Here is a 16,678-nt window from a genome sequence, read left to right on the forward strand (position 1 = left end):
GAATACAGTTTCCAAACCTGTATTCAACAATCCCACGGTACAGCATTTGGCTTTTCACAACAGGATTATAAAGGTAGCTAATATTCATCTTGAGATGCACAATAACCTCAAAATCCTTTTCTGAAGAATCTAGCCAATTGCTCTCTACCCAGTACTTTTGTAGTTGGTTATTCATAGTACCCATTTTCTTCCACTTACCCATACTAAATTTTATTCAACCTTTTCTGGACCAATTTCCCAGTTCATTAAGATCTGTCTGAATTCTAGTTCTGTCTCCAGTGTACTTGCAGTCCCTCCCAGCCTTATATCTCCTGCAAATTTAATAGGCACTCTTGCTATTTCATTATCCGGGTCACTAATGGAATCACTGAACAGAAGTGAACTCAGGAGAAATATCCATGCTTGTCCCTCCTGCCCACAACAATGAACCAACAGTTTCATAGTCTCCCACAGAACAGCGATCAGTTTTATATCTAGCCTGAGCTCTTTCAGTGAAACCATGCTTGCCTAGCTAGATTTCTTTCAATAAACATGCATCCTTTGGGCTCATCTCTACTGCTAAATGAGAGAGAGTCATGGAGTGTGTTGAGCACTTCACCCCGATGATCCACAGTGCTTTTTAACTTGGTCTCTTGCTCAGTTTTGTACTACTCTAAATAGCTCTCTTCAAACCAAATCTGATTCAGAGGGTCTAGTGCTAAGCAGTGTAGGCAGACGTCAGGCAACGTCACATACTCTTGCGGCCTGGTGCTGCTCCTTGGCCCTTGTTTAATGAGCACTGTCCAATTAGCACTGAGTCTCATCAGTAATTAAAGCAAGTTTTTAGTTCTGCAAGGCCAAACCACAAAGATCTCCATCTTTTTGCTCAACATATCACAGAATTTTCTACCCTGCTCCACCTCAGGCCCTTGTTGCTCCTGGAAATGAATTTTTAGAGACTCTTGGACTGATAAGTTATCCAGAAACGCGAGCTACGACAAGTTGTTTCTACCTGGGAGCAAGCTGGGTTAATATGAAATCAATACAAACTGTGTTTATAGAGAATGGACTTCAAGTTCTGAATCTCTGAACAGAATAGACAGACCACTGATGTGCCCTCTCAGTGAACTCCCTAAAGATGTGAAACTCTGCCCGAGGTGATGGACTAGGACTTTGCTACAGGATTTCTGGCTTTTGCCTTGCTTCCTTTCACAGACAGACAGACTGGCAGAGCTTCAAATAGCCACCAATCCTGGACCACGGTTTTCAGTAAGACTCTGGATACCACTTTGGTCATATTATGGATTCTGTTCAGGTCTTGCAATTTTGGCTCATGTTTTGAAACATGGCATCTGTTTTTCACTCAGTGTTATTGAAGATAACTGTTGCAAACAGAAGCTGTGCACAAAACAGAATACAACTTCTGTATAAAATTTTGTCTTTTTTTTTTTTCTTCTTTAAATGTGGAACTGAAATGTTACAAAGTGCAAAATGGGAATTTTGGAAACAAAAGAGGCAGCTCCCTGCCTTCTCACTTGCAGGAAAATCTTGTAAATTCATTTCTAGGAATTAAGCCTGGAAGACAGCCCACTGCCTGGACTTCCAGGTAGCCAAGGAATCTGTTTCTTGGGAGCCACTGAGGTGCACCACTTGCTTGCTCCTTTGCAGCAACTCACAGAGAGTCCATCAACCTCCTGGGGCTCATGATCAGGGAAGCAGCACGTGATATCAAGGACCGATGACCACAGGAGGGTCAGGAGACCACGTTCTGCGCTGCCAGGAGTTCTGCTGCCTCCTTTGGTGGCCCCAAAAAATCACCAGGTTTGTTCAGAGCATTTCAGTCATCTCACAAATTGTATGACACCGTCAGTTCCCAAGTGCTCTGTCCCCTGTATGATCCAGAAGGACTTGGGATGAATTCAAATCTGCTGAAATACACTGCAACTGACATCAAGGACTTATTATTAGACTATATTGATATACCTGTGTGTAAGACCAGGTAGTGCGACAAGACCAGAGTTTTATGAAAAAATCAATATCAAATTTGTTTTAGTAGGGCTTTGCAAGGAGACCTTTTAAAAATCATATAAAACAGCACATCATCAGAATTAATTTATACTCTGTCACCTCTTCCCTGAGATCTGCTCTATGACAAAAATAAGAAAAGCAAAAAAAAGGAAAGCTGATGAAGCCATTAAAAGAATGAATACACTATGTTTGAGAGCTGGAAACAAAGCTGTGAAATAGCTATGAAAAAGCTGTAAACATACGGTATATTAAAAAAAATGTATTTTAAATACCATTCAAAATAATTTTTTTAAAATAACCCCCAAATTATACACCACTTCTATACTATATAAAGAACAAGAATTAATAAACAAATATCTTCATGCTGTAAAAAGTACTGTACAGACATGGTGACAAATACTGCTTGTAGTACACAAATCAATGAACATACATTTTAAATTCAACCTTACAGATTCTGCTGACTCTAAATAAGCTTCCATTCAACAGTAACTTTCTCTACTTAGTCAACTTCTGTCAGTGACTTCTCCCCTCTCTTCAAGAGACTTTCAGCATCCTTTTAATTACTGAAGCCTCTACAGTGTGTAAGAGCAAATCACTACTGACTTACAATTGCTTTCGCTCTATTTTCCATGCCTTTTATTCAAGTCTTTAAACTGGAGAGGAACTGAGGGTCAGAGAGTATGATGTAAAGCCACCTCACACTGAGTTAGATTTTGGACTGATCCTATGTAAAATCAAATAAAACTTGCGTCTGTCTGAAAAAATTGTGTGGAAAATACCTGGATGCTGGGAATTTATGTCAGCTAATTCTGGTTCTTTATAGTTTAACATAATGGTGTGTACTTTCATATCATCTAGTTTAAGATGCATATCATCTGGTTTAAGATAACCACGTATACTTTCTCTAGAGTAAACAAAGAGAAGGGAAGCTTTTGGAAGAAGATTCATCCAGCTTCTTCCATACATCTAGCTTCTTTCCTTTAATGAAAGGAAAGTGAGAATGTTTCATTTCATTTTATTGCTTCGTTCTCTTTACAGATGAATGATCTGATGATTTTAAGACGAATGAATGTTCCATTCATTTTATTAACTTCATATTTCATTTCATTTCCTTTAATGAAAGGAAAGACTTGATGACCCCAGAATCAGCATAGGCATCTCTCTTCAAGATGTCTGGAGTCAGGTGAACTGAGTCGCCCCTTGAATCTATAAGTTACAGAGAAAGAGCAAAGATGACTCTCTTCTTTCACAGGGCAACCCTCAGAGTCTCCTGTGTATGCTTTTGATAGGATATCAGTAATACATGGGAAAGAGTATCCTCCAGGTGTTTTCTGGAAGATTCTGCATGTGTTTGTATTGAGGAATAGATCTCAAACATATAGGACATAAGAAATCAAGATATTTGGCCTAAGCGTTTTCCACTGGGACCTTTCAAAACTATGTGTTGGAAGGCTGCAGTCTATACATTTGTGGAAGAGAGGAAGGAAACTTGGAGAAAGAGTCTGATTCACATCACTTTTTCTACTGAACAGAAAAAAACTGCCTCTATAATACACTCTCACTTGGGAAACTGACTATAGTTTTTCCCTCAATACGGTGCTCTATAGATTGTCAGAAAAAGGTGTGTAGAAATTTGAGAAACAAATGAATAGTCTAGTCGCTACTGCGGCTGCTACTACTGCTGCTGGTGGTGGTTCTCTTATCACAAGACTGAACAGACAGAATGTACAGGGGAATAGTGTCTTGTGCAGACATCATATGCCTGTTTAATTTGACAGCAGGTTAAAACATGTAATCTTTTTTTTCCTCTTAGTGGGTTTAAACCAAAAGCAACAAATGAAACAAATGTAGAAGTCTAACAGGCTTAAGAGTACGTTTCTCACAGAAAAATAAGTATACCAAAAAAGATCAGTAACTGTCTGCCCCAAACAGTGCCAGATGTTGGTCAGTTTCCAATATCAATTCCATTTTCGAGTAAATTGACTTAGGTTTTGGCCAAATATAAGATCATTTCCTTCTTCTCCATCATTACTCCACATCTGTTCAGCTCCCTTCATCTTCCAAATCCAATTGTCTCACAGAAGTATTTCCAGGACAAGATGAATCTTGGCTGGGCTTTCAGCTTTTGTATCTTTCTAAACCCTTTGGAGAAGTCCAGAATTGCAGGTAACAGTTTTCAAAGATTCTTTCAGACACAGATCACTGCCAGTTACCTGGGGCTGACCGTAGGGTTTGCAGTATGAGAGGACTCTTATTCATCACCCCTATTTTGGCATTGGGGTCTGCCACATGTTGTGGATTGTCATCTAACTAACCCAGCTAATATAGTTATCATGACAGCATCATCTGGGATCTTTGCAGAAACATTCTCACTCCATTCATCTGGTTCAACAGCATCTTGCTCTGGAATTTCTTCTCCTTTTGGTCCTCAGGCTTCTGGACATTTGAGACTTCAGTCAAGGTGGGTTTTAAGGGAGAAATTGTATCTCTTAGCAGAATTCCACAGTTTGATCAACTAACATTTCAGAACTATTGCCAGGATTCAAGACCAGAGAATAAACTGGTTCTTCTTATGAGAAAAGTAGATTTTTAAATTTGTACCTGGATGGTTTGCAAGCTTCTTGTCATATTTACCAGTCTTCAGGTATTTGTGCTGGAAAATGAAATGCAATCTGAAGTCTCCCTCAAATAGAGTTTCACTGCAGATTTGAACACATTTTGATTCAGGGGCTTTGGGAAGCAGCTTCACAGAGGTACTGCTGCTCCACGGAAATTCACTTCATACTGCATGGTAAGAAATTTGGTGTCAAATAGAAAGAGCTTTAAAAAGTCTGACCGCTGAGCACTCAGAAAACTAGGATGGGTATGAAGCATTTAATCAAAGGCAAGGGAATTCACATTTAAGAATCACAATCCCTCTTGTAATGTGCTGAACAGTTATGGGTTTGGTTTGGCATTAACAACATGTTTATCAAACGTCATCCCCAAGAGAACCCAGCAAAAACTTTGAGCAGCACAGACAGCTTTTCGGAAGAAAGCAGCAGCAATTACTGTTTGGGTAATGCAGCTTTTCTGATGGAGAAACTGTACACTGCACACACACGTAGAGCTAAACAGAAATACACACCTTTGCAAAATGGAGAACATTGCCAACTACGGAGAAGCCAGTCCACTCTGCTTAGACAGGAACATGCTGCATCAGTGAAAATGTACCTCCAGAGTGGCAGACACCTGTGCCACATTTCTCTTTGTCGTGGTGTTGGTGTGGGAGGCAGGAGCATACGGTTATAACAGTGCTCACAAGCTAACAGATGAATACATGGATGAGGAAAGCTTGAGTGGGCTTATGTTCTTGCAAGAAGGGACCCATTCAGAGGTGGAGGAAGCCAGAGTGCTGCTGACTGGTAGAGCCATTGACACACCAGTTATCACAGCAAGTATGCAGAGAGGCCTGGTAACTCTGCTCAAGACTGCATGTGGTGATGAGAACCTAAGTCACATAATACAAAGAAGGAAGGACGGGAGAACATGCTCAAACTGGTAGTGGAAAGTGGCGGTCAGGATATTAGAAGGCTGAAAGTTGTGACTCCTGACAACAGGAAGAAGAGTCTTGATCCACTTGCAGATTTTACCACATCAATGATAAAAAGAGGACTACGGAAAATGTGGGCTATTTCCAGAAGAGAATTGGAGACCTGGTTACCCAGGATATGGAGAAAGCTGAGGTACTCAATGACTTCTTTGCCTTCACCTTCACTAGCAAGTGCTCTAACCACACCGCCCAAATCACAGAAGGCAAAGGCAGGGACTGGGAGAATGAAGAACTGCCCACCATACAAAAAGATCAGGTCAGAGACCATCTAAAGAACCTGAAAGTTCACAAGTCCACGGGACCTGATGAGATGCATCCAAGGGTCCTGAGGGAACTGGCGGATGAAGTTGCTAAGCCACTATCCATCATATCTGAGAAGTCATGGCAGTCCAGTGAAGTTCCCATTGACCGGAAAAGGGGAAGCATAGCCCCCATTTTAAAAATTGTAGAAAAGGAAGACCCAGGGAACTACAGGCCAGCCAGTCTCACCTCCATGCCCGGCAAGATCATGGAGCAGATCCTCCTGGAAACTATGCTAAGGCACATGGAAAAAAAGGAGGTGATTGGTGACAGCCAACATGGCTTTACTGAGGGCAAATCATGCCTGACAAATTTGGTGGCCTTCTATGATGGGGTTACAGCATTGGTGGATAAGAGAAAAGCAACTGACATCATCTATCTGGACTTGTGCAAAGCATTTGACTCTGTCCCGCATGACATCCTTGTCTCTAAATTGGAGAGACATGGATTTGACGGATAAGGAATTGGCTGGATGGGTTGCACTCAGAGTTACAGTCAACGGCTCGATGTCCAAGTGGAGGCCAGTGATGAGTGGTGTTCTTCAGGGGTCAGTATTAGGGCCGGTGCTGTTTAACATCTTTGTCAGCAACATGGACAGTGGGATCGAGTGCATGCTCAGCAAGTGTGGTGTAATCGACACTCTGGAGGGAAGGGATGCCATCCAGAGGGACCTTGACAGGCTTGAGAGGTGGGCCTGTGCGAACCTCATGAAGTTCAACAAGGGCTGGATGCTCTGGGGAGACCTTATAGCAGCTTTCCAGTACTTAAAAGGGGCCTACAAGAAAGCTGGGGAGGGACTTTTTACAAGGGCATTTAGTGATAGGACAAGGTGTAATGGCTTTAAACTGAAAGAGGGTAGTTTTTTATTAGATTTAAGGATGAAATTCTTCCCTTTGAGGGTGGTGAGGCACTGGAACAGGTTGCCCAGAGAAGTTGTGAATGCCCCATCCCTGGAAGTGTTCAAGGCCAGGTTGGATGAGGCTTTGAGGAACCTGATCTAGTGGAAGGTGTCCCATCCCATAGCTGGGGAATTGGAACTAGATGATCTTTAAGGTTTCTTCCAACCCAAACCATTCTATGATTCCATGATTCTATCTGCATATTCAGAACACATATAACGCCCTGTGCACCGGGGAGAACGAACAAGACCCATCAGAGGATTCATCAGAGCCATCTGAGCCTTAACTTAGTGTCTGCAAAAAAGGAAAAAGGCACGTGATAGTTATTGGAGACTCTCTCCTGCAAGGAATGGAAGCACCGATCTGCCAACTTGGTCTAATGTCTCGGGAAGTTTTTACTTGGTAGGCTTTAACATCTGAAATGTGTGGAGATATTGTCAAGGCTCATCCAGCCCTTGGACTATTTGCTGCTTTTCCACTTGGGCACCAACACTGGCAGGGGTGATATGAACCATATCAAGAGTCACAGTAGAGTTGGGGAGATTACAGTGAAGAGCAGGGGGCCCAGGTGATGTCTCCTCAAGTCTTTTGATGTGAGTCAAACCAGAAGTGAGTCAATTGACGTTGCAGGGTTGGTCTAGTAGGGCTTTGTGTTCTATGACTGCAGGACCTTGTGGAATGAGAGCTACTGAGTGGGATGGGATATATCTGGCAAACTGCAGCAAGACGATCTTTGCAAAAGGCTTTCTAATGTAGTGATGAGGGCTTTAAACTAGGTGTGGTTGGGAAGAGCTACCATAACAGAGAAGCAAGGGCACAAAGGGGCAAAGCAGATGTGTCTAGGAGACATTACAGAAGAGGATCTCACTTTTTCCCTGTTAGAGCAGCACGATTTAGGATCCATCTCAAATGCCTGTACAGCAATGCATGTAGCTTAAAGAACAGTAACTGGAAGTCTGTGTGCAGTTGCAGAGCTACAGCCTCATTGGGATTATGGTGACATGGTAGGATAGCACTTATGACTGGTGTTCTGCAATAGAGGGATGCAGTCTCTGCAAGAAAGATGTGTAGGAAGGTATGAAGGAGGGCTTGCACTTTGTGTAAGGAAGCTTCTTGAATACGTTGAGTGCTGCCCCGGGGAAAGTGAAAAAACATTTAAAGAGCTTGTGGGTAAGGATCAGAGGACAGATAAGTATTCGTAGTGTTGTAGTAGGTGTCTGCTACCAGGTTGGTAGCAGACCTGATCAAGAGGAGGAGGCAGATGAAGCCGTCTTTAAGCAGCTCAAGAAAGCCTCACAAGTGCACATCTTGGTACACATGGGTGACTTTTACCACACTGACAACTGTTGGAATGGCAGTAAGACTGGAAGCAAGCAACCTAGGAGATTTCTGGAGAGTACTGAAGACCATTTCTTGATGGAGGTGATCAATGAACTGACTATTGGAAATGCTCTTTTGAACCTGTTATCCACAAACAAGGAAAAACTGGTGAAGGCCTATGACAACTTCGGTTGCTGTGACCGTAAGACTGGAGTTAAAGATCCTGAGAGGAGTGATCTCATGGGAAACTGTCCCAAAGGGGATCAGAACAGCTGGCTAATCTTCAAGGATAACCTCCTCAGAGCACAAGACTGGTCTTTTGCAATATATGGGAAGTTGAGCAAGCACAACAGAATGCCAGCGTGGATGAATACATAGATCCTGGTTGAACTCAAACACAATTTTTTTTTTTTTGTGGAGGACAAAAGCAAGGAAGGTTTCTTTAAGTACATCAGCAGCAAAAGGAAGGCTAAGAGGAGTTTAGGCTCTTGGTTCAATGAAGCAGGATACTTAGTGAAAAGGAATTTGGAAAGAGCTAAGGTACTCAATGCCTTTTTTTGCCTCACTTTTTACTGGTAAGGGTTGCCCTCTGAATCTTCTTGAAGAGTATTTGGGAGTGAAGCTGTATTCACAGTAGAGGGAAATTGAATTAGGGAGCACTTAAGCATCACTTAATTAAACATACAGAAACCTATGGTACCAGATAGGATGCATCTGAGGATGCTGAAGGAGGTGGCTGATGTCATTGAGAGGCTAATCTTGGATGTATTTGAAAGGTGATGGCAATCAGGGCAGGCTTCTGATCACTGAAAAAAGACAAACGCCACACTCATCTTCAAGAAGGGCAAGGAGGATCTAGGTAACTACAAGCTGGCCAAATTGGTCTCAATAGTATGGGATGGTTATTGAGCAAATCCTACTAGATGCCATTTTTAAACACATGAAGGAGAGGAAGGAACAGTTGACAGGGATTTACCAAAGGTAAACCACGCTTGACCAGCCTTATTGCCTTCTATGGCAAGGTGACTGGCACTGTAGACAATGGGAGGGTGGTGGATATTTCTCTCAGCTTTAGCAAAGGCTTTGAACCAGAATTCCACAGTCTCATTGTTAACAGATTAGTGAAATATGGTCTAAATAAGTGAACAATAAAATGGATGGAAAATTGTCTGCACTGCTGGGCTCAGAGTTGTGATCAGTGGTGCAAAGTTCAGCTGCTGAAGAGCAGGGTTGTTGTTCAGGGGGACCTAGACAGGTTGGAGAAATGGTGTGACCAGAGTCTCACGAAGTGCAAAAAGAGCAAATACAAAGTCCTGCATCTGGGATAGAATAACCCCATGCACTAATACAGCTTGAGGGCCAACTGTCCAAGAGGCAGCTCTGCAGAAAAGCAGGTCTGGTATTAGCAACTCTACATTCACAAGAGTGTAGCCAGCAGGCCCAGAGAGGTAATCCTTCCCCTCTACTCAGCACTTGTGAGACTGCATCTAAGTACTCCATCCAGTCTTGCGCTCTCCAGTACAAAAAAAAAAAAAAAAAAGGACAGGCTGAGCCAGTTGTATCTGTCAGCCTTAAGAAGAGAAAGCTCAGGAGAGACTTTATTGCCACCTACATATACGTCATCAGATGATACACAGAAGATAGAGCCAAGCTCTTTTTGAAGCTGTAAGGAAGGAAAAGTTTCAACATGGGAAATTCTTATCAACTGGAGGGAAAAAGTTACCGTGAGACCATGGTCAAATATTGGAGCTGAGGCCCAGAGGAACTGTGGGAACTCCATGCATGGAAGTGTTCAAGATTTTACTAGACACATTCCTGAGCAACTTGATGCAATTAAAACTTGCTTTGAGCAGGATGTTGGACTAGGCGACCTCCAGAGGAACCTTCCAACCTAAATTCTATTATTCTATGGAAGTTTAAAAATGGAAATCCAGTTGGCCAAAATATGTATACAACAACTGAAACCAAACACTAGAAGAGTTAATGTGCAACTCTGAGAAAAAGAAACACATTAGATGGACATCAAGATGTTTCTTAAGTAAGACAGGGAAAAGGCTCCAATAAAACTTCTGTGACATTTTAGGCCATTGGCAGTACTGTATGTCTTTCACGTCTGAAGACTTTCTACGCACAGTTGCCCAAACAATTTCTGCTTTTAGCCTTCACTATTAGGAAATCAGAGAGTGATAGCGAGGTCATCTTATTCCACATCTTAATATGAGTGGAAAGAAGACAAGAACCAACTGACAATGTCCTGAAAAGGAAAATCGCCAAGAAGGAGAGCGGTCTCCGTTTATTATCCTTTTATAGTGCAGTTCTACTTACATGACTCCTTTCCATTAATCTCCAGGCATCCCATGGAGAAAGCAGGAGACTGATGCACAATTTAATGACCTGCTTTGTTGGAAACAGCAGGATAAGCCTGTTTAATATGTTTGCTCTTATTAGTGAAGACTGACCAACAGCTCACCCCCAACAAAACCCCAGCAGCAACAACAGCAATAATGACTGCACTTTTTTAATCAACAAAGCAAAAGAGATTCTAATCTGTGTATTTCTGATTGAGTGATGTCATATTGTTCATTGACACCCAAATGATATGTCTTCAGCTCTTAACATCTCTCTGCTTTCCCTGTCAGTTATAATGCTTTCTCAAGCCCTTCCTGTGCCGGGAAACCCTGCTGCTTAACATTCATTCTCCTGCCTTCTTTCTGTTTTGCTTTTTACCTGTTCTGAGATAACAGTTTCCCAGGCTGGCTAGCCATTGCTTGCTTTGTGTCACAATGACCTTTTCCGGGCACTTTCTGTCATCTAAATTTTATTTTATCTAATCTCATTGATTCCTCCTTATGTAGTGTACCGATCTGAATGCAACAAGACGTTGGTGGGTTGTTTTTTGTTTGAAATCACCTACATCTCATTTTCTCTTGGCCTTTTAAACGACCTGGCAGTACACATCTACAATCCAAGGCAGCAGGTGCTGGAGCAGCCACCTACAGCAGCACCCACCACAGTCTGGTAGGAACCGAACCACTCTAGCTTCGCTAGATTTCAAACCATGTGTGATGTCTATGGCACTGCTGGGAAAACCTACACTGACAGGATGGGATGGCAGCCTGTGCTGCAGCTGATAGAACTGCATGTTGTTTCTCTGAGGCCTGGGCAGAATGAAGGTGATGAGCATCCTGCTGGTATGCTGGGGATAAGCACACTTAGAAGGAAGGCAGCCAACATGGGACCACTACATGTGGTCTTGAGAAGTCAGCTCCTACAAGGAGTCAAGTAGGGTCAAGAACTGTAGGAATGTGGTCTGAGAGTTAGCAGAGAGGATAACTGTTTTAACTTAAATTTTGGTATGTTTTGTTTCTTATGTTTAAAGAATGAAGGACCCATTCAGTCATATTTCTGTATTTTTTTTTCTACATTTGCAGAATAAAAGAGAAAGTTCTGCCTAATAATGCATATACAATAATATGGGCACAACAATTTAACAGTATGATGTTGGATCCTTGTTTGCCCTTTATCTTGGCTAGAGAATAGATTGCAATAGAGAATAATTTTGTTTTTCACTCATGAATCATATTTGTGGCTTGAAACATCCCAGGCAAATACTGTCCTTAGGACTCAAAATATTTAAAAAGGAAACGTCTGCATCCTTCAGTACAGGGCCAGCAGAAGTTTTAACAGCTTCTGCCCTTGCAAAGCAAAATGAACTGTGCAAGAGGCAGCAAATCTTCATCTTATAATATCTCAGGGTCATATGAGGGTTGTGCTTTATAATAAAAATGTGCACAATACGATCAACAGAGTTAATTTGTTTTCCTGTTGGTGACCTAAACACCAAAGCAGTGTTCTTGTGTAAAGGGCTGTCTTGTTAGCCTATGCATCTAAAGTGTACTGTATTGACTTGTTCTCAGCATACACATACTGCTTGTAAAATGCAATATGCAAAGAATATAGCCTTCCCATAAATTTACCTTTACTGCTGTCCTTTCCTATTTCTCCTTATTGATGCTTAAAAACTGAGTTTGCCTTTCTGCTTAAATCGCAGACTTTTAGCAAAGTTATTTTGCAGCTAGGGGTTTGACTGAAGGAAGAAGTCTTTGGGAATTTTTTATGGCTCTATACCTCCAACTACAGTGCTTGCTACTTATGGTGGCAGAAGAGTTGATAAAGACATAGGTCTTCTGTTTATTCCTGTCCTCACTTTAATTTAAGATCACTTTCTCTGTCAACTACTTGTCTCTGCCAACAGTGAATCATACAAGAATTTCCTTGGGATATATAGACTGTATCTGCACTGGAGTGTTAGCATTGAGCACCTCTGCAGCAGACTCATTTCACTCCAAAGCTATCTCTGAATAAAATAACTTTTTATTTCACAATCCTTTTCAGGATTAAAGATAACAAAGCATTTTGTTAGAAATAAAGTTGGGGGAGTGTGTCCTATATTATGTGTCCTGAGGTTGAGCTTATTTAAAGATGCCCAACGTGGCTCCTGGAAACTGACCACTGAGTGCGATCATGGCCTCACTCACCACACTGGACTGATACGGAAGACCTGCTCAGTAAGCCACAACCCATGCTGATATGCAAAACACTAGCGAGAATGGTACAGGGACCATCCTCATAGATACATAATGTACATACATACACATGTATATGTATATGTATATGTATATTTGTATGTACACTCACACATACATCCCTTCATGCACACAGGTAACAGCAAGGTAAATATACGTGTACATACTAACAAATAACAGAAAACACAAACACCTCCAAGTGCCTCTACGCTGTGCTAATGTATACAGTGATACCCTCATGTCATGCCATAATGAACAACACAAAAATATAGCAGTAAAATTCAGTACAGGCCAAAACGAGCAAAAAGCTTAACTATTCTTGTCATTGTCCACCACTGAGGTACTCAAAAAGGCAGTCATGCAATAAGCAGTCTTAAAACCACAATTTTGTATATGAGAGAACTGCAGATTAGATAAAAAGAATTTTAGTCGAGGATGTTTATTTTCCTAGTGATGTGAACATACAAAAAATTGTTGCTAGCAAAGCCTCGGGAAGAACCACTGCAGCTTTGTGCATGGCAAGTATCTAGCAAGAGCCAGCAGCACCACCTGGTGTGTGCCATACAAACGTACAAACACGACGAAAAAATCTCTGGCTAGTTTCCATTTAAATGGTATGTTCAAGATAGTTTGATTTGCATGGCTACAGTTATTAAATTAATGGAGTTAGGAGTCTGGAGTCGTCTTAGAAATGAAGTAAAGATCTCCAACTCTTGGCTTTGGATGTGACTAATAAACCTTGCTTATAGTAGGATATATCAATTTAAGCACAGCCATCAATGGACATGTGTGTTTTGCCCTGTATCCCCTTGAGTACCCACAGAATCAGTTCACTTGCTGGAAGAGTGGGTTGAGCGAGGCTGTGTCGGCCCACAGGGTCCCGTTCAGACATACCTTCAGGCCTTCCTCTCTCTCAGCCAGCTTTGAAAACAAGCCTAAGGCACTTTCGGAAATTTCCCTGTCAAACTCCTCCCACTTCTGAAATAATTTTTTTCCTTGTTTGTTAAACTAAGATTACATTCTGCAATTTGCAATGCCACCTTTGATGGGAAGTCCTGCTTAAAACGAAATCAAAACCTTGGAGAAAACCTAAATAAGTACTTTTTCAATGTGTATTAAAATAAATATGCATGGGTGTTTACAAAGAGCAATTGGCCCTTGTGTTTAAAGACAGCTGGATTCCTTTGTGACTCAGAGAGAGAGAAAGATCCCTGATATTCACTTCTATTTTCCTCTAGTCGTTTTCTCAGCAAGTAATAGCATGTCGACCTAGAGTGGGCAAATACTCCAGGCACAAATAAGTTTATTTACAAGTAAATACATTCGTTCATAAGTCATTATGCTCCTTCACATATGAACACCCAAGCTAAAAAGGTAGGAACTTAGATGAAAACAGAAGTCAGATTCAGCAATTGGGCATGTAAACACATGCCTTTAGCTACAACAAGTCTCTACATAGCTTGCAGCCAGTCCTGTAAAAGGTCACTGAGTAAACTCTAAAAAAATCAATGCCTCAAAAGATACTCAACTTCAATCGTGAGTTTTGACATGATTTGTAAGTCAGCACATACTAAGTTTTAAGTACTGTAAAACTTTTATAGGTGGGAAAAACCAAAACCTACTCTCAATCACCCCTTAGCCCCAGAATCCCCCTTCACCTCTGCTTAGGGGAAAGACCAAATGGCAGCAAAGGAAGTGACAAGGAAAAGCATCAAGCACTGAGCATCTACAGACACAAAATTTCAGTCTCACGAGTCAGTGCTGCAGGCTTTGAGCAACCTGATCTAGTGGAAGGTGTCCCTGCCCATGGCAGGATAGTTGGAACTAGATGATCTTTAATGTCCCTTCCAACCCTAACCATTCTATGATTCTGTGGTTGCCCTGTGACACTTACTGTGGGGTAAGGGTGTGAGCAGAAGACCGTGTATTTCCGAATGATGCCGTTCAGCTTGAGGGGAGGGAGCCAGGACACGAAGACAGTGGAGGCCGAAGCTGCAGCTGCTTTAACACCAGCGGGAGGACCTGGAACTGTAAAAACAAGATGTGTTAGAGTGGTCCAAGGCAGGCACTCAGTTATCTGAGTGTAACATAGGAGCAAAAAAGAAAAGTGAAGCGTACTGCTTTGGTAACTGTGGACCAAGGTGGACAGCTTGTGTTAGGAAGCAACCTCCACGCTTCCCATGCCAGAGGAGAGGGTTTGGAGTGCTGTGCCCCCATCCCTAAGAGGGGAAAGGCTCTGCTTCAGAGGTCTTCGAGGCAGAAGCTACCTCTGACAGTTAAACTTTTGTGAAGCATAACCCTTAGCCTGCATGCATCAAAATACATTGGCTGTGGCCAGCGAAAATTGCCAAAAAATATTTTTATAAATTGTCAGTTTTGAAGGCATAACTCATGTCAAATGATTATTCGCTGTATAAATAATATGCATGTGAACAGTATAATTAACACACACGGTAGAGCTGTGAATTTAATGAAGTGGAGAGCAAATGAGCTGTAATCCCATGCAATTAGCACTGCCTGACATGACCCAGGTCTAGCCAGTGGTGTGACACATGAGCAGGCATATGGCCACACAGTCTCCTTTCCCCCAGCCTTGCCCTCAGCAACTCAGACTTCGTATCTGGAGCTGCAGCATTTGAACACATAACTATTTCTCTAATTACAGCAGCTATCTGCATAAGCCATCAAAAACTGTCACAGAAAAAGAGAAAAAAAAACTCCTTTCTAAAAACACATGGAAAAAACTTCAGCCAGGAAATGCTAAAATCTTGGTACATAATCCTAACTGTATCTCTTCACACACTTGCATTTTGAGAAAGACTTTAATTTCATGAGCATATGTTATTTTTCAAACACACGTTACACTGTACAATGTTCTCCAACTTTGGAAGCGCTCTTATACTAATGTGAAAAAATTCCTGCGTGCTAGAATATCACATTACACATAAACTGGTACTTAAACAAAATAGCAAGGGCTACAATTAACATTAGAGTAAATTGTTTTAAAGTTTCCTGAAAAAAACCCACCTCTTTTGTCAACAGGAAATTATTTAAAAATATTTTGTAATTATAAAAATAAGTAATTTGACATATATTTTTAGTACTGCATGTGCAGAATATTCATGTTAAATTATTAATATAGATATGTTGTACTGAAAATTACTACATATGGTATTAAAGACAAAATGAAACATTTTAATGGACTCTGCAGAATTTCTAGTTCATGAAGAATCTAATATTTTCGTCTAATTTCAAGCAAAATAATGAAAATGATAGAATTTCCAGTAAGACTACCACTCCAATGTTTCATTAGCTTTCTCTACTTTCACAGAAAACAGTTGTTGTGCAATACAAATGGAAAAACCCTTGTCCAGCAAGCTGATCTTTGTAGAAGGATCGTTAATTTTGTTTTTATCTCATTTAAGTAAGCAGATATTATGGTGGTAAATAACTTTGCCTATAAAGAGAAACCAGACAGCCTCGGGTCTAAATTTGCTTAGCTTTGTTGTCTAGCTACTTCAGGTTGTAAAAAGCAAACAAGGAGAACTTCAGTTTTATATCTATACAGGTAGTATTGGAAGATGTAAGAAAACTGACAGAGAGGCACCATTCAGTGCAACATTTCTATGCATTTTCTATTCAAAGTGTGTCGAGAAAGCTAATAAGGCATCAAGTGAGAATGTCATGATTATAATTGCATGCAAACCCAGCCCCTCGCTGCAAAGGGGCTAATTCAGTTAGCAGTGCTATCCAATGCAGAGTAAATATTGATGCTTGACAGCATTCAACTTGTTATTTATACCCTGCTCATTAGAAATGCTATTTGCTCCTGCTGCTGAGGAGTGAAAGCTGGCTCTCCAGGGTAATTACTCAACCCACGGGAGGATTCCTTGACGGTTAGTAATGTTTTCTGGAAATCACTGCAAATAGATGTATGAGGTTAAAGTAATTTATTGTTAAATTAGGGTGTGATC

At 41.3% G+C, this 16,678-nt stretch overlaps 1 protein-coding gene across 2 annotated transcripts in view; it reads right to left on the reverse strand.

The window, feature by feature from the left end:
• The window catches only part of DSCAM (DS cell adhesion molecule), a 420,787-nt gene that overhangs the window by 70,748 nt on the left and 333,361 nt on the right, over positions 1-16,678 (reverse strand). For both annotated transcript variants that reach the window (XM_086608220.1, XM_086608229.1), the window contains one exon: positions 14,599-14,732. In XM_086608220.1, the coding sequence (XP_086464346.1) occupies positions 14,599-14,732 (134 nt within the window). The remainder of the gene's footprint in view (positions 1-14,598; positions 14,733-16,678) is intronic.

This window comes from Tauraco erythrolophus, chromosome 1 (genome assembly GCF_009769465.1).
Source record: "Tauraco erythrolophus isolate bTauEry1 chromosome 1, bTauEry1.pri, whole genome shotgun sequence".
Taxonomy (NCBI): domain Eukaryota; kingdom Metazoa; phylum Chordata; class Aves; order Musophagiformes; family Musophagidae; genus Tauraco; species Tauraco erythrolophus.